General features: G+C 34.3%; 3 protein-coding genes across 8 annotated transcripts in view; 1 reads left to right on the top strand and 2 right to left on the bottom strand.

Moving 5' to 3' along the window:
• Positions 1-123, bottom strand: part of LOC135213747 (proton-coupled folate transporter-like) — a 17,419-nt gene extending 17,296 nt beyond the window's left edge. Inside the window, exon 1 of the mRNA XM_064247875.1 lies at positions 82-123. Coding sequence (XP_064103945.1) covers positions 82-123 — 42 coding nt within the window. The remainder of the gene's footprint in view (positions 1-81) is intronic.
• Positions 1-13,551, top strand: part of LOC135213577 (translocation protein SEC62-like) — a 54,825-nt gene extending 41,274 nt beyond the window's left edge. For 2 of the 4 annotated variants that reach the window (XM_064247571.1, XM_064247572.1), the window contains exons 2-9: positions 784-840; positions 3,079-3,202; positions 3,424-3,520; positions 4,555-4,900; positions 5,568-5,701; positions 6,564-6,750; positions 9,118-9,281; positions 12,064-13,551. In XM_064247571.1, coding sequence (XP_064103641.1) covers positions 784-840; positions 3,079-3,202; positions 3,424-3,520; positions 4,555-4,900; positions 5,568-5,701; positions 6,564-6,750; positions 9,118-9,281; positions 12,064-12,268 — 1,314 coding nt within the window. In that variant the 3' untranslated portion in view covers positions 12,269-13,551. The remainder of the gene's footprint in view (positions 1-783; positions 841-3,078; positions 3,203-3,423; positions 3,521-4,554; positions 4,901-5,567; positions 5,702-6,563; positions 6,751-9,117; positions 9,282-12,063) is intronic. The other 2 variants (XM_064247573.1, XM_064247574.1) reach the window with 1 other exon arrangement.
• LOC135213578 (tetratricopeptide repeat protein 36 homolog) lies at positions 13,453-17,669 on the bottom strand. Of its 3 annotated transcripts, none has more exons than XM_064247576.1 (5): positions 17,532-17,669; positions 15,802-15,917; positions 14,881-15,069; positions 14,440-14,612; positions 13,453-13,736 (listed from the first exon to the last, which is right to left on the bottom strand). In XM_064247576.1, the coding sequence occupies exons 2-5, from the start codon at positions 15,902-15,904 to the stop codon at positions 13,644-13,646; spliced, it is 558 nt and encodes a 185-aa protein (XP_064103646.1). In that variant the 5' UTR covers positions 15,905-15,917; positions 17,532-17,669; the 3' UTR covers positions 13,453-13,643. The 3 variants fall into 3 exon arrangements, with proteins under 3 accessions (XP_064103646.1, XP_064103645.1, XP_064103647.1); XM_064247575.1 differs by having other exon boundaries at positions 15,802-15,912; positions 17,532-17,661; XM_064247577.1 differs by having other exon boundaries at positions 15,802-15,909; positions 17,532-17,651.
• Positions 17,670-17,687: the final 18 nt, after the last annotated feature.

The following is a 17,687-nucleotide window of genomic DNA, read 5'->3' as shown; positions in this document are numbered from 1 at the left end:
TCATGGGTGATGGACAGTCCTTACTTTTTAGGGATTCTGTAGTTTGTTGTTGCCTTTTCTATTACAAATCTTAAATTTTACTTCCCTGTACTGTATTTTGTCTTCTGGGAATGCCTTAGCCATCCTATTTATGGTATTTGATTTGAGTATAAGTCAGCAACAATTATCTTTCATTCAAAGCTTGACATACACCATATTTATATCTCTGATCACCTATTCAGGCATTATGATTCTTAATAATGGAATGTCTCTTAAATTATCATGTCTTTATATTTCTAATCCTAGGAAATTATTTCTTAGTTATGTCAGCATTGTGTTTTACTGTAGGGTACGTGCAATTTTTGGTTCTTGTATTGACTATCAGAAGTAGATTATTCCCTTACCATATTTTTTAAAACTGAAAATATGTACAAACTCTGCACTCCTTATAAAGACACTTAAGACCAGATGTTAAGGTCTTGCCTGAGCTACTGGAGGATCTCTTGCTTAAGCTTGGAGTCTGTTATTTCTCACAATGCAAAGTTGCCTAAACTGTCACACAAACTTATAACACTCCTTAGGCACTCATAATAAGATCTTGGTCTGAATTACGTGGGCAGTGTAGGTAGGTTTATTGCCACATTTGAGTGTAGTGCATGCCACACGACAGAAAGCAGTGATACACTATAATAATGATATTTTTGAATGCAGGGGGACTAATTATTAAGCTGGTTAGGGGATGTTTAAAGTGGTAAATGGTTCTTATACTTTTAATAAGTTTTTAAGTCAATGTTTCTATCACAGGATGTCGTGGAACCTTCGGGTCCCTATATAAAGCGCTGCACTCCCGATAAAGACGAGGTGAAATTTTTGTATTGACACAACCATTGTCATTAATTTATCTATTGCCTTTATACTTCAGCATTTGCTTTTATATCTCTTGACCGTGCGGAGATGTGTTATTGACTGTTTGCTCAGCTCAGCACTGGTCATGGCTTCAGTAGCACGAAAGCAGCAACACGATCACAAGTTTTTGTGATTCATTATTTTTTTGTTGATGTTATAAAATATCAGAGGAAAAGCTAATTTTTTTTTTCTTAATTTCTTGAGTTCAGAAATCTTTTCAATTATCTCCGCATGCAGTGTGTTATTGCTTGCCGAACATAAAGTGTGGTGTTAATCACAGATATAATTATGCTACATAGTGTTTTGAATGTAGGAGATGTAAATTTGTTTTTTGATAAGAATTCCCTAGAGTTTATTTAGGCTTGCTTTCTCTTAAACAATTTGCAGTTTGCTCACTAAGGCTGTGTCCATATTCAACATTATAGCATCGAGTGGAAGGAAATGTCTTTTATTTGTTACGTTATTTCATCTGTGCAGCTTTACCTGATTCTCACTTTACACACCTATTTTTTCTGTAATTTAATAAGCATGAACTTTGTGGCCCTTTCATGTGTAATACCCTTCATTGACTCGGGTTACATGCAGTGTACAAGAGGTAGCTCTTAGAGTCAACAGAATTTGTTGTAGCTCTTGTGTTGTACTGTTAAGATGAATAGGAGAAAGTCATATGTCTCGGAGCGAGGCATTTGGGTTGGAAATGTCTCTCAGAAATGATGTAGCAGTGTAAACTCCTCAGCCAATGCAACTAAATCTCATATTCTTGCCCACCATGTGGACGTCCTTGTCCCAAAATGTGTTGTATGTCTAGCCCATGTTGGTAACTGTGTGTAGGACAGCATTCTCAGATTCTGAAGATTGGACATTTTTATAGAGTCATGGGTACATACCACTGTATAGTTAAAAACATCATTTTTCGTATTTTAGTTTTATTTTTACAAGTCATATTGAAGGTTAAAAGAGACAAAGTTCACTGAAGAATTGCTGAGCAACTTACAGAAAGCTTTTGTACTTTGATAACATTAAAAAATTAAATGATCATGATACAATACTCAGTGTATTACGTATTTGTTTAAATTCTATCTGAAGATCTGTGATTTAGGATGATGCTTTTCTTTCTAAATGATAGCAGCTAAATACATGTACGTATACCTTTAAGATTATTCTTTTTGAAGGAATGTTTATATACAGTGGTGGAAGCTAACATTCTGCTCTACTAACTTTCTGTATTTGGATTTTATGTTATTGTGATTTTGGCATTTAAGTTACTCTACCTTAATACTGAGAAATATTGTTTGTTTTCTTCAAAGTTGACTACAACTTCTTTCGTTGGCATCTCTTCTCAAGGGTGGGGGCGCCATCTACCTAGCTTATTATTTCAGGCATATATAATGTACGTATGTATTTCACTTTGGCACCAACATTGTTACGTAATTGCATTTTCAGGCTTCTGTTTTACAGTAAATCATACGCTATATTAACATTCTACCAAAGCAGGAAAGGTGTGAGAATTAAAGAAAAAAAAAAAAAAAGTAGAATATCCCACATCAGGGCTAAGAATTCTAAGCGAATATGTGAGCCATAACAATGCAATAAAAACAGATTTGCTGATGTATTCTTCCAAGAAATATTTTTACTTAAGGAGATACTGATGTATTCTTCCAAGAAACATTTTTATTTAAGGAGTAATTATAGTTGGGTGATATTTCATTGTTTATTCTGTTAGGTCGTAGGTCAGATGGATGTTGGTTAGAGATGAGGGCTAGTGGTAGATTGTTTAGTTTTTGTCTCAAACTTTAATGCTCAGCTTTCACCTTGGTGAAATTTATTTGCTACTTTTAACCTTCAAGTTTTAAATATGTCTGGTGTTTTCCCCTGTATGATTAAATGAAGTAACCTGAATGTCAAGTTTTTATTTTATTAGACATGGAAATTGATTTGTTCCCCTCCACTGGACACAGTATTTTTTTTTTTTTTTTTTTCTTACACTGATCAATACTTGAAAACTTGAGATTTTCCATATTCTTTTGGAAATGCATATGACTCAGGCTCAGAACTGTAGAGACTAGGTATTTTGACACAGCTGTAAGTCACAATGATCATGTTATTTTCATTGTTAGAAATGAAGATAACATTTTCATTTTTAAGAATGTTAGGTGTATGTTTACCCATTTCTTACAATCCTGTCAATTTCAGGATATCCCAATCCCTGTTGAAGAAAAACCAACAAAACAGCATTATGCCGTGGCTACCTATCTGAAGAAGAATTGTCCAACAAAGAAAACAAAGTTTCTCAATCACCAGGTCAACTATTTTTATGGTAAATAGCTGTAGATTATTATTGTGAAGTTGATACAAGACAGAAGAACTTATTTTTTTTTTTTTTTTTTTTACAAAGTAATTTGTTTCTATGGTATATGCCTTATCTGGCATTTGCGCGAGTCAATTTCAAGTTATTTGTATATAATCTGGATTGCTCTGTTTTATTTTAAAGCTCCTATTGTCAGTCTGTTTATATATTCTTTGGCCTTTAATTTTCAGCCAACAAAGCTGTTGACCTCCTCTTGGATTCGCAATGGGCAACAGGGAAAGACATAGTGTTCACAGACCGCCAGTCCTGTGTTGACTATTGTAATAAGTAAGTAATGTTCATTGCTTGTAGTTGAATTTGAAGGTTTAGATTTACATTCAGGACTATTGTAGTGAATCAGTTCTAAAGTATTTTGTTGGAAGTTTTGAGCTAGAGTAAAATTCAAATATGTACTGTGTGTGAAAGACTGCAGGTATTATGTATTTAAGGGTCTGTAGTTATATGTTGTTGAATAAGAGCAATTTTCTATAAGCGCATGTACGTTGAAGGTATTAAAGACTAAACTCTTAGTTTGTTCTTATTTCATTGTTAATAGCAATTTCCCTGAGATGCTTGTGTCTGAAAATTTTTTTTATAGTTTTTGCTTTGTATCAGTCAAATTTGTGCTTTTAGGCAAAATTTTTTCTTAATTTTGGGATTTCATTTCAAGAAGTAAAGCCTTGCTTTATTTATTTGAAAGATATAGCATAATTTACTTGTATTTTTGAATGATTTAAAAATGTTTAGTAAGCAAAGAGGCATATACTTGTATTTCATAGAGGTCATGGTTGAGTACTTGACATGTGTTTGGTCCATGTGTATACTGAGTTATTTTAGTAGAGAGAGAGAGAGAGAGAGAGAGAGAGAGAGAGAGAGAGGAGAGAGAGAGAGAGAGAGAGGAGAAGAGAGAGAGAGAGAGAGAGAGAGCGCCTAAGTTTCTACTTTAGTTGGAGGTACTTTTGCAAGACATTAGCCTTTCACACTGAAAAATCTAATTACTTGGATTATATGGCAAATCCATTCCTCCAAGAAATGTCCAGGTGCTTGTGACTCCTGAATAAGCATAAGTGTCACATTCAATAGGACATTATTTGATCCGTAGGGGACTATTGTTGTCAGTGCACCTCATACAGTGCACTTTAACCATTACTTTAAGTTCTTGGCAGCAGCTCTTTTTACTTTCAGATTCCATTTCAGTAATGAATGACCTCAAAGGTCCCAGTGCTTCTTGGCCCTTGGCCTAAATTCTATATTCTATTCACATGTTTTTTGTCTTTACTGTACATTAATAGAAGTATTCATGCAGACAAGCCTTATTTCAGATTACTAAAATTCAAGTTCTTTCATCGAGCCAAAAAGATCCCTATAACCGACAAGGACTTGAAACCCAAGGATTTGAAGAAGAAAAAAGAGCGAGAAAAGGAAAAGGTAGAAGAAGATAAGAAAAAGAAAGATGTTGAGAAGGTAAAACCTGCTGAGAAGGAGAAGGAAAAGGAGAAGGAAGGAGAAAAAGAGGAAGAGGAGGAGGAAGAAGACAAGAGGGATAAAGAGAGCAAAGATGAGGAAGACACTGCAGACAAAGATGCCAAAGATGATAAGGATGAAAAGGAGAAAGAGAAGAAGAAAAAGAAGAAGTCAAAGATTAAGCTTGACATGCACTTGGAACAGGTAAGAGTGTAACACCGTGAGATTTGATTTTTTCATTTGGTTTTTAGATCTTATGGCTCTTCACTCTCAGTATTACTATCATCCATTCTTTTGCTCTATTGTACATGTAGTTTTATATGATGAAATAAACAAGATTGGTATCATACACCCACTTCTGATACATGTATAGTTATTTTCAGAAGACATTAATATTTGATATTCTCTTGGCCAGCCTAGCTGGTGTTTAGATTTTTTGGTCATTAGTATTCTGTTGTAAATTTTTTGCAGATTACACTGCACTTTGTTCCTAAAGTAAAATTTACTTGGAAAGATATTGTAACATTTTCTAACTTGCTTTTTATTTGCAATTCTATCCTATTTTTTTACTTTATTATGTTCATGAGGCTAAGATGTTTTGATACTCTTGATTTAAATCTTTCTTTTACCGAGTGTTTTAACTCTGCAACAAGTCACTGCTGATAGTGGGGTTTGTGAAGCCTTATATATTTCTTTTTTCATGAGAGGAGAAAAGAGGTTAAAATTTAAACGGAAATTGTCTTGAATTGTAGGTTGACTGGTTGAAAAACTTGTTGCCCAAACAGCCACTGAAAAAAAAAAAAAAAAAAAAAAAACTTGTTGCTCATATAGCCATTATAATTGTTTATTAGGATTTCATTTTACTTTTCAGGTATTTATTGATGGAGCCGATGCTTATGTGTGGATGTACGACCCGATTCCTTTCTGGTACTACATAGCCGGTGCGCTCTGCCTCTTCGGTGCCATCGCTGTTTGTCTTTTCCCATTGTGGCCTCCAAGTGTCAGGTAAAATTCTTATGAGTTAACCGTAATCTGTATGAATATTGAGTAATTTATGTTTTTTTTTTTTTTTTTTTTTTTTTTTTTTTTTTTTTGTTTTTTTTTTTTTTTTTTTTTTATTATTATTATTATTTTTTTTTTTTTTTTTTTGTTATTATTCTTATTATTATTATTATTATTATTATTATTATTATTATTATTATTATTATTACTACATCCCTTTATTGGTGGGGGAGAAGAAAATACTTTGGCATATTATTGGATTGGTTTTCATAATTTTTTTCTTTATATCTGTATTCCATTATTTGCTAAACCAAATATAACAAAAGTTTATTTTTAACTTTTATTTTTTTATAAAATGCCATAGATATATGGCCATGGTGGCTTTGTAAAGCTAAATGCCATCACTGATATGAGTAATAGTTGGTTTCTCTTGACTAACAGTAATATTAAAGCAACAGTAATCACTTTTGTTTGAATTGATGGTACCTTGTATGATTAGCTCAAGGGGTTAATGTTAACATTGAACCTTCTTGATGCAGTTTTCAACTTCGTTTTAAGAACAGTCTTTTGAGCTAGGTCAGGGGTTGAGAATATCAGAATCCTGAAGAGCTAAAATTGAAATGTATTTTTCAGTTTCTCCTCCTAGCATTTATATCTCATGGACAAATCTTGTTCAACACTTTCAGAGCCATGGAATATCTCTGGTTTAGTTCAGTTATAGTGCTTGAAAAGAATTAATTTTGTTAGAACCCAGGTCATTAGACCAAGCTTCCATAAATCAAATTGCCAGACAGAATTCTATTAAAAAAGGTTGTTTTCAAATTTATGTCCATTTTGTACCTTGTATGTTTCTTTTTCACTTCAGGAAAGGAGTGTATTACTTGAGTGTCGCAGCTGCTGGGTTCCTGGGTGTCATATTGGGATTAGCAGTTTTGAGGTTTATTGTGTTCGTCATCATTTGGATTCTTACAATGGGTCACCACCATCTTTGGCTGCTGCCCAACCTCACTGAGGATGTGGGATTCTTCGCATCGTTTTGGCCATTGTATCACGTAAGTATTCTTACTTGCTTGTAGCTGTGGATACTGAATTATGTAAGGTAAGGTACAATTGCTGTCATCTAGAACTAGTCAAGAGGGAATTTTCCTTATGATTCCTTCTATAGAGAGTTATTTTAATTGACTAAATTAGTTAATAGTAATACTCCTTAATTAACTTCAACTTTATTAGACTCCCCTAGTTGGAAATGCTGGTTCAGCAGTTACTTTTATTTGCAATGTAAGTTTTTTAATGTTACATTACATAGAAAGACATTTGATTTCATGATTTTCAGCTGATCAAACTATGATTGTTAGGAGGATGACTATTCTGATAGTTTGGCTAAATTAATTTTTTTAGTTGTTATAACTTAGTTGGAAGATCTACTTATGCATTTACTGAAGAAGCTCCTTTTTTTTTTTTAATGGTACAGATGAACAGTTTAATAGAATGTAACCTGGATTGGCATAATTTTACTGGTGCCATGATGTTAAGCTTAGAGTTTGTAATAGGTAAGATTAAGCAGTGATAATGTTAGTGAATTTTGAATGCAGTATTTACTTTTATTTAATAATATAAATGGCATTTGAAATTTATACGCTAGTATATGTATCCTTTGATTTTGACAAAATTAGATCATAAGATTGTAGGCGTTACAAAGCAACAGGATGCTTGTCAGTAGATACTTAAAATTTCTGTGGTACTGGCAGGCTTCCAAAGGGAATCTTCAGGAACGTGGAGTGGCACGATAATTTGCTGGTGGGGAGGCAAGCCAAGCGCTAGCTTGTTTAGGTAGCGTGATTATTGGGTGCCAACTAACCATTATTTGTGGGTTGAGGAGTGTGTTGTCAAGTTCACAAATGCTTCCAGTGAATATTCTAATAATGTCCTGACTATAACCTTGTATTCCGCTGCATGCTTCGGAGTATTTGTTTTCTAATCTTGTCAAGGATTTACTACATACCATATTCTTTAAGTACAGTATACATATGTAGAATTACAGTCAGGTTTATTAGCCATGTTATGTACATGCCTATTGAAATGTTTGTATTTCCCTGTATACTACTACAAAGTCTGAAAGGGTGAAACCAAGAAACTCATTTGGCTGCAAACCTGGAGTTTGATTGTGGTGTAATTTATTTTTTTTTTTTTTTTTTTTTTTTTTTTTGCATTGTTCTTTTATATAATTCTCTCAAACTTAGTCAGAAACATTATGCATAATGCAGACCTTAACATTTATAAAAGGCTTTTAACCCAGTACCTTGTCCTAAGTCCAAGTCTGCGTGAATGCTTGATGTCTTTGAATGCTTTCATTCAGTATACTTTTGTGACTGTAACTGCTGTAGTTTTTCAATTACATTCCATTTGTGCTCTCAAGACTTAAGCCAACATTAGTTACCTTTTTTTTTATCTGTTCATTATGGTGAAAGAATAGTTGCTACACTACACATGAAATCATATACATACCTTCTGTATGAGGAGGCAGAGTGGCTGGTCTTGGAACTGGTGGAAGGTGAGGCTAGGATTCTGGGCTTAGCCATCAGAAAATATTCTACATATTGGGATTTCTGTTTAAAATTTACTTTTTCATGTCTTCAAGAAATTTATTTACACGATGTGATTTCGTTTGCTGTTTCCTTCACTTTCAGTGTTCTAAGCATTTACAACATGAATTTTAGTTCCTACATCTGCAGCTTTAGCGTACAAATTTCTCTACTGCAGACAATGTCTGTTGTTTGTAAGCATAAGTGTGTCTCATAAAATTAACTTCCTTACAAAATTAATTTGTAACAAATAGTATGTGTATCCAATGCTGTATTTTGATGGTAAAATAGACTAATATGTTTGTGTATTTTTGGCCAACTAAACTATTTTTCTTTTCTCTTTTTTAGTTGTCTCTACGTTTTCATCTTAAACAAGTTATTTACAAGTTGACTTGAATGTCCTCAAAACTAAAAAAAAATATGTTCATTTGATTACAGATAAAAAATCTGCAAGTCCAAAACAAGCAGGTTTCAAGGGTCAATTATGTATATGTGACTTTGGGATTTTGAAATTTTTCCTTTTTTAAGCATAAAATGGCCTGAATCCTTTGCCAATTTTATGCGACTTTTGAGTGTAATGATGAAACAAACAAGGAAACAATATGTTCACCTTAAACTGTAAACTGCAGCTACTAGACTTTAAAAAGTGTCATGACTACCTTACAAGGCTACCAGAACTATGTAGATTTCATATTGATATTTCCTCTGATGTTCTCGCATCTGCACTGAATATGTCACATTAGATTCTGTATGCGCAGGAGGATGTAGCTAAGCACCCTCGCATATTGTCCGTCACTTCACTGCACTTTGCACTTCTCGCATCCCGTGTCTTTTCAGTATGAATACCGAGGGGAGGGCTACGAAAAGAAGAAGAAGAAGAAAAAGAGGGAAGAGCAACAACCTGACAACGAACAGGAAGAGGAAGATAAAAAGTCAGATGTAGAGATTGACAGTCCAGACACAGCAGCTGAGACAGACAGACCAGATACAGACGTTGACAGGTAAGATGGTTCCGTTTCATTGCTTTCATTTGCAGGTGCAGGTCATTATTCAAGATGTCTTTGTGGTGCAGTTTACCCTACGAGGCATACAGACACCACCCTACTTAGTGGTAACATTCAGATACAAACAAAAAAAGGGGATTGCAAATTAAGATTGTGTTCTGAGCGCTCCCCTAACCACTTACTTATAAGAGCTTTTTTTTTTGTGCCACCTGTTTTGTACATATACGTATTGTATTGACTTTACTGTATATCATACTGTACTTAAATAGGCAAGAGGAGTACAGTAACCAACTTACAAAACAATTCAACAGAACGTAACAGGTTTGTAAATAGGGTGGTGTCTAGATATACTGATGTGGTATTCATCATATACCTTATCAACACTTTTTCCTAAACTTTAACTTCATGTTTTTTATCTGTCATTTTTGTTAATTTGCGCAATGTTCACTCATTGCTCAAAGTGTGTATGTGAAAAATAAAGTACTATAAAAATGTTTGATGGTCTCATTAGTGTTCATGATATGCTAACAGCTGCTTATTGTTACAAAATACTGCCTTATAACCAGATTAGTAATAGTAACAGTCTTGCTGTTTTTAACTATTATATTTTCTTTAACAATAAAATAAATGTGAAATTCACCTTTGTAATCACAAAAGCAATTGCACAGGCTGCTAGTTTGTTGCTCTTAGATGTAGGCGTATAAATTGAGACGTATTCGCATGATCACATACATTTTTGTGTTAACAGTTTAATATAATGCAGATTTATCTGTTATTATTATTAGCAGTTGATGTAACTCTGATGATTATGGTTGATTTAAGAACTTTACCATGTTTACTTGTATTGTAATTTCTATAGTAAATATGCTGTTTCACCCTTACTATGCTTTTCCTTATGCTGGTCACTGAACTCTGACTGCATGAGAATTGAGTATATTTTTCTTAGCATGTTATGTGATTTCAGTTTTGTACTGGCTGGAATATTATACAGGATTTATTTGGGTCAAGTAATATAAGGAAATTGTAGTCATGAATTCACTTTGTCAGGGTATCGTAAAGAAAAGATTGCCTTTGTTTCTCTCTCCAAATCTTCAATTAAAACCCCTTATGGAGAGTGTACAGTCTGTAAACCCAAGAGGACTCCAGAGGGAAATCAGCCTGCAAAAGAGGCAATTTACAAGAAATAATAAATAGATGAATATGAGGGAATAAAAATAAAATGGATGCACCTGAAATTCAGGAGACATCAGCAAAGAGCAGTAATGAACTTGCTCGTCGTTTAAATATCGTTGATAAAGGATTCCCATAATGTCAGTCTGTGATTTTCTCTTAAATTTACTGTTACTGTGAAAGTTAACACGCATAATTTATTTAGTAAAATGACTAAGTAGTACTTTTGGGCTAAACTTTTCTTACCAGAGGGACAGTTATTATGAAAAGAGTTATTTTGTAGGTTACAACATTTTCAAGTCATGTCTCCTGAATTTCGAGTATGGGGCTCCTACAATGGGCTTGTTCCATATGAACAGGGTTAATTTTCTCAATAATAATATAATTTTTTTCTTTCTGTGTTTTCTGTTATGTTCTGTCACGTTTTTCAAATGAATGACATAATTGTCTTTGGATATTTGAATTTCAAGTCAGTGGCCTCATGTGGATGGGGTTCATCTCTTGAGTAATAGTAATAATAAGAAGAATAATATTGGTAAATATGTCTGATTGTGTGTACATGAAGTGGGGCTGTAAGATGTGCCAAATAGTTATCTGTTGTTGCTCTACAAAAATACAGCCCAGAAGGGGTTATGTCTTTTAAACTGTTTACGTTCTCCCCCTCGGAAAAAGGGGGAGTGAACAGGACTGAAAAATGAAAGTTTTTTTTTTCCCCTATTCTTTTATTCTCTGTTTCTTCAGGGTTTTCAATTGATTGATAATTTGTAACACTTTATGGACAAATTTCTTGCCACCTATAACAAAATATTATTTCATATTTTAGTAGTAACATGAAAGATTATAACTAACAGTAGATCAATTTTTATAATAGTAATAACAACAACAAACAATAATCCGTTATAATATTAATAATAATGATTTATGTATTAATAATAATAATACATCCTCAAATATACCTAAGACTGATCCAAAATTGTCAAAATTTTCTAATATAAAAGGTTAGCAAAACACCAGGTAATATTACAAGCAATTAAAGATAAGATACCATTAAGGGTAAACTTAAATAAACAATTTATTTCTCTGCACTGCCAAGCTAAGGAATTGTACTTAGTGTATAGAGAAATTCGAAGCAATGAGACGCTGGGTACTACAAGTAGTAATATACTACAAGTGGAACTACAGAGAGTAACAGCTCATGAATTATGACAAAAAGAGAGGGTATGTTTGCCATTAGTGTATGGTGTGATTATTTAACCTAGCCTATGAGAAGTTTGATGATAATACAAAATGTGATGTATGAAGTATAATTAAACTTCAGACAAGAATAAGGGTTGTAAATTGTAGCTCCCTGTACCAATCTTTCCCAATCAACAGTTATTTATGAAATTTAGTTTGATATTACAGTTAACCTTCTTTATACCCTACCAAGGAAGTTTGTAAATTCTTAGTTTTTGTCCTTTATACATTCTACACAACAAGCTCTGATATGTAAAATACAGAATGGCAATATTTTGAAGGTGATTTTTCAAGTTGTTGACTGATTGGTGGTTAGATTTTTGAACTGATGTACTGTACTGTTTCCATCAACATTTTTTCCATTGTGTTGCAGAGTTGTTACTGAAGAGCAGACTGCTGCCAGTGAAACAGAATCTGAGAATTCAAACTCGCAGACGTTTGAGATGGTGGAAAGAGAAGATGTGGATACACTCAACATGGAAAATATGGAAGAGAAGGAGACGGCCGAGCAGAAAGGCTCGGGCGTCGAAGAAATAAAACTCGATAAGCAGAGTACTATAAACGATGACTCGAGTTAATTTTAGATTTTAAGTTTGTTTTATATATAGATGCTTACTTACTTGGATGTGATAGAAAATTAAAGCATAGTTAGTGTTATGCAAAATCATACATGATCATCGACGTATAATCATTTCAGTCATGTTTAGAAAGTACATTTCAATTTGCAAGAGTTGAGGGATCTGTTAGTTATAAGAAAGGCTCTCGAGTAAAATTTCTGCAATTGTTTTTATATAAATTTTTAAAATGATTTGAGTGTTGAGGCTTGCACAAATAAACAAAATTATTGGTTAACGTAAGCATTGTGCAAAACTAGAAAACTAGACATTTTATTTCCCGTAGCTGTAGTTCATCTTACTGAGTTAGGATTACAGGTATGTTCACGTGATATGTTTATAATTTTTTTTTTGTACTTTTTCACTTAATTAATAAGAGTTTTTGCATAATATATTTTGATAAGATTTGCAATACTGTAACCTCAGTGGATATGTGGTAATTTTTCTTAATTTATATTAGTGACCCTTAATTAAGGTCTTTTGAATCTGTTAACACTATATGGACAGCTTCAGTCAAGTCATTATTGCAGTACCACTGAAATCATGTTATACTATGTATAATTTGTCAGTCATAGAGGGTCTTATTCCATTCACATTGTTTTGTGAGACCAATGGTACCACTCAAAAGATCTTGCTGTTTTCATTGTGTTTACTTGTGAATTTGACTTTTCGCAATTTTCTGTGATTCTTTCGAGTTGAAGGTAACAAAGAAAAACAAGTGATAAAAAACGCATGCTTTTTTAATGGATATATAAGTACTGTAGTATTGAATGTAGAGCAGATATGGGGACATGGGTAATTTTATGAGTATATCTTTAAAATTTTAGTTATGATTATTTCCTGAAGCTGAAGTATACTCATTCTGTTTCTAATCCTGATTACAATTAGAAAATACATCCGCAATTATGATACATTTTTCAAGCAATTAATGTATAGCTTTTATACATGGGCAAAGTATATCTCAATTTCTGGCGACGGGCGACTACCAGTTAGTTCTGCTGGTTTGAAAAGGGAAGCATTGTTGCTTTGACTAAGTAAGACTGATCTTATAGATGGAAAATGGCTTAGCCGAGTCTGTCACCATAGTGTTAACACAGCATTAACGTATGCAAGGTTTGGGCATTCATGAGGGTAAATAAAAGTTGTGGTTCTAAAGCTACATGTAATTGTCCTAATACTCTAAATTTAAAATTTTCACATCTCCTGTTGCATGTAATCATCATTTGAAGTAAATTTTTTTTTGTTAATCAGTGTTTTGCCAACCTATACACAGTGATTTTAAAAACTCGTGCATTTTGACGTAACTTTGTTGAGTCTGTTCGATTAGGTGGAAGAGCAGTTACACACCTTCACATTCTCCTCGTTGCAGCTTGCTAAACACATCATGAAGCATTTTGTTGCAGAGTGCAGCATAGGGGTTCATCTGGACAAGCTGTAAAGCAAATAACGATTAAATTTGGTAGAGTAACCTGTATATTTGTCTTAAATTTTATTTTTAACTAGATCAGTTTAGTAGATTAAAATACAAAATTACTTTTAACTGTATACAATATAGCTACAGGCCAGAGATACGACTACAGCAAAGAAAATTCAGTCAGGCTAAACTTAAATGTCCATTAATGTTACAAGAAAATCATGACATTTTGTGGCAAGTATGACTATCATCTGAAAAAATATTTAAACAAACCAAAAATGCATCAAATTAAGAAGATGAAAAGCTGAAACTAGCGAGAAAAATAGCGCCATAATTTACTGAGCTGTGCATACATACCAAATTAGTGTCATATCTATATAAAGGGTACTGAACAGTTGTCCATTTATAAGATGGTAATGTTTACATATATATATGTAGTGACGAAGTAGACAAGCATGTAATGTGGTTATTTGTCACTAACTCGAGATTATTATTTTTAAGTTTCATCAGACCACTTAAATTCAAAACAAAGTGCCTTCTAATTTAAACTATAGCTCAAGTAATATTTGTTCATCTACAAGAATGAAAATATCTTTGATCTTTGTTTCAAAGTATTGTAACAACAAAACCTTTATGTCGCTTTTCCCCATGAATTCTATTGCATATAGTAGCTATATGTCAGTGGCAGTATATATGAGGTTAATACAAAGATTTGACTCGCCTGAGCTTTAGCAAACTCTGAACCCAAATTCGCTGCTTCTTGGAAGTCGCTGCGCGCTGACTTCTCTCTGTCTTGTAGTCGGTGGATCATGGCACGTTGTGTGTAAGCTTGACAGGCAGCTCGGCCCTTACTTCCGGAGAGTGTTATAGCTTTGTTGAGGTCGGCCAATGCATCTGCAAGAGATAAGCATTTGCAAACTGCTGCCAAATTCACTGTCGTAGGGTTGTGGAAGCCATCCAATTCATTACTTTATGATTATATCCCCACCCTGTTATTGTTAGTGCTTAAGTAGATTAACTAGATCCATATTGAAGGAATTACTTGGTACATTTAGACGTGTGTTGCATTTTATAAAGCTTCAGTGCAACAGGTAAATTCTTCACAAGTGTACCTAGCATTTCCCTAAGGATAAATATTCTGATAACATGGTAAATATCTTGCCTTCAATTTTTCCCTGTAGCCTCAGTGCCTGTGCTCTGTTGTTGTAGCCAGAAGCTCTTGTAGGAGCTAAATCAATAGCATTTGAAAAGAACTTTATTGCACCTTCAACGTCCCCTGCCTCCGCTGCTTTTACGCCTTCAAGTTCCATAGCCTTTGCTTTTTGGCCCTCTGGGCTGTCATCATCAGCATCTGGAGAAGATAAAAGTCCACAGGGTAGTTTCCTAGTTTCACTACCCCTAACTGCAACCCCTTTCATTCCTTTTACTGTTCCTCCATTCATATTTTCTTTCATCTCACAATCCACCCTCTCCTAACAATTATTTCATAGGCCAACTGCAAGGTTTTCATCCTGTTACACCTTCAAAACCTACTTAACTCTCAATTTCCTTTCCAGCACTGAATAACCTCATAGGTCCCAATGCTTTGACCTAAACTATATATTCCATTCCATTCCTATGGAGAGCCTGTCCAGATCTTCGACACTGCTCTGCCTCCATGGTTTTTGGGGAACATGTCTGTCCAGTCATTTGCATACCTATTATTTATCTTGACTTGACCTTTATTCTGCCCTAATGGGGCTTCCCAAACCAGGCTAATGGAGTGATTTTATAAATCGAAAGAAATATTTCCTTTTTAATTAAAATCATATTTCTTAAGTTGCCAAGGAGTAGGTATTTACTGCAGTGGAAAATCTGAACTGATTAGCATCAGGAATAGTGATATACACAGTAGGTACTACAAATGCAAAAATGAACCTGAAGAAAGAATGCCTCTTCAGAGTATAAAAGAAGTGGATAAATTACTACTAAAGATTCATAAGAATCAAAACTGCCACTATCTAGAAAGGGCGAAAGATCCTACCCAACATTAAACTAGGTCAATTATATTTCTAAAAAACAAAATTAACACGATTCATCACACCTTTAAGTTCAGCTGGTATATCTTCTTCATAGACGCACTCGCCAACTGGCAGAAGAGGATTGAAGATGGAGTTGAGAATTGCTCTGTCAGAAGCTGAAGTCATCTTCACTGCTACGCTGAGTAATGAAAAGGGAGAAGGGTCGAAAGATAAGGCAAATTTTTGGAGGTTATAACAATTTTTATATGGTAATGTATGAGATAATCAATTAACGCGGAAATAGAAGGCATTTATAACTTCTTTGAGGCTTTATCGTACTCTCGGTCATATCGTAATGACTCCTGTCAAATTAGATTTGGGTAGGCAAAATTTAATAATGCCCTAAATTACTATTGTCGGTTGTATACTTGACAACATTAAGAGTCACTTGTTTCTCTTACCTAGAACACAAAGCCACATGTCAAAAGTCTGACGTTACTGTATGCAAAGAAAAAGATCAATACAAAGGAGAACCTTAACAACGCGAAAAAAACTCAAATAGCTATGAAATTATGATTAAAAAACTGAACGTCGTCTTTGTAATTGCAAATATAATGTTGCTACGCTCAGCTATAGAATTCGCGGTATTGTGATCTGATTGTCTATGAAAAATTCATCATTATATCAATAAATGGTATCAGTGGTATTAAACACATTGCTAAAATGTTATAAACTCTCATTTTTTAAAAATTGTACACGTAATGTAGAATAAGAGCCCCGCCCCCCATCCTCCAAAAATGACATGGTAAACTAACTTCCCAATTAGGTACCTTCGTCACGTAGAGAGAGCGAGAGCGAGAGGTGGGGTGCAGCAAAACATGCTTGCCTCATCAGTGTTAACACACCTTCAAAGACGCAAACGTCATAGAAAAACACACACACACACGGAAGGCTATTTGTTGTAGTGGTTGGGACTAGCATCGCTAATATCAAGGTCAGCTGCTGGCTTCCACCTGCTTAAACTAGGTAGCTGGATAGGTGGGCGAGAAAGAAATTATGCAACTTTTTCATTTACTTGTTTTCTCCCTAATAAATTGCGACTTTTCTTGGTAGAGGCAATAACTCCAAGTCGGGTATTTCTTTGGAAATTACGATATCTTATAGTATTTGGGTAGCTTATTAAGAATTTACCGATATTTGTGGGGGTCGACCGTAATTAACCCCCTGGGGCTATTTCTAAACACGGCGAAAAACATTAGATGCCCCATTCCCAAGTGGCTTACTTGTATTCGAGGGAACATTCCTTGCAGTCCACGCGGGGTTATTGCCTAGAATTACCCTTTTCTTGACGAACTTTACGTTTAACATTGACTCAACTTAACTCAAACGTATGAACGATAAGTACAGTTACAGCACAAAGGTTTTAATGGACTTTACTCAGTCTGTTTTTCAAACAGGCCTGAAAAACTTGACGTCACAGCGATGATAATACTATTATAACTGAACTGTAGATTTTTAATATTTTCTGTAAATAACGCTAAATATTCACTATAGAGTTACATAACCCATATTCAAGTCGGTAAACTTATTTGGAATCGAAACAACGAAATTTAAAAACACTCGAGCAAGCAAACAACCCATATCGGGATGTTTTCTTAACCTTGTCCAAGTATAGACCTTGGTCCGAGCTTGCGTAGTTATCCACGTAGCTTAAAAATGACAAAAAAGTATGCATTAGTGTACTCCTTTAAAAGTAAAAAAAGCACTATCAACGTTTCAAATACTTATTTACGAAGTCGTATACACCATTCACCTGGTCTTAAGTTCCTTGGCGAATCTCCCTGTCCGTGCTTCAGAACTTGTTTATGAACACTGATTGGTCAGGTGACTTGAGAATGAGTGTCCAGTCGAGCTGACTGGTGACTACCCGGTACCGACTTGCCTATTTTTTCTCTTGCCCAGAGGGCAC

Source organism: Macrobrachium nipponense, chromosome 43 (assembly GCF_015104395.2).
Source record: "Macrobrachium nipponense isolate FS-2020 chromosome 43, ASM1510439v2, whole genome shotgun sequence".
Classification (NCBI taxonomy): Eukaryota; Metazoa; Arthropoda; class Malacostraca; order Decapoda; family Palaemonidae; genus Macrobrachium; species Macrobrachium nipponense.
Note: the sequence above shows the minus strand (reverse complement) of the source record. Positions and strands in the feature narration are given on the sequence as shown.

What these genes read in the sequence shown, in the direction of transcription:
- LOC135213578 (XM_064247576.1), bottom strand. Translation starts at nt 15,904, where the DNA reads ATGACTTCAGCTTCTGACAGAGCAATTCTCAACTCCATCTTCAATCCT. An exon ending in GCTACAGGGAAAAATTGAAG is followed by an intron (nt 14,613 to 14,880) that starts GCAAGATATTTA and finishes TATCTCTTGCAG; the next exon opens with ATGCATTGGCCGACCTCAAC. An exon ending in CAGAGTTTGCTAAAGCTCAG is followed by an intron (nt 13,737 to 14,439) that starts GCGAGTCAAATC and finishes TTTGCTTTACAG; the next exon opens with CTTGTCCAGATGAACCCCTA.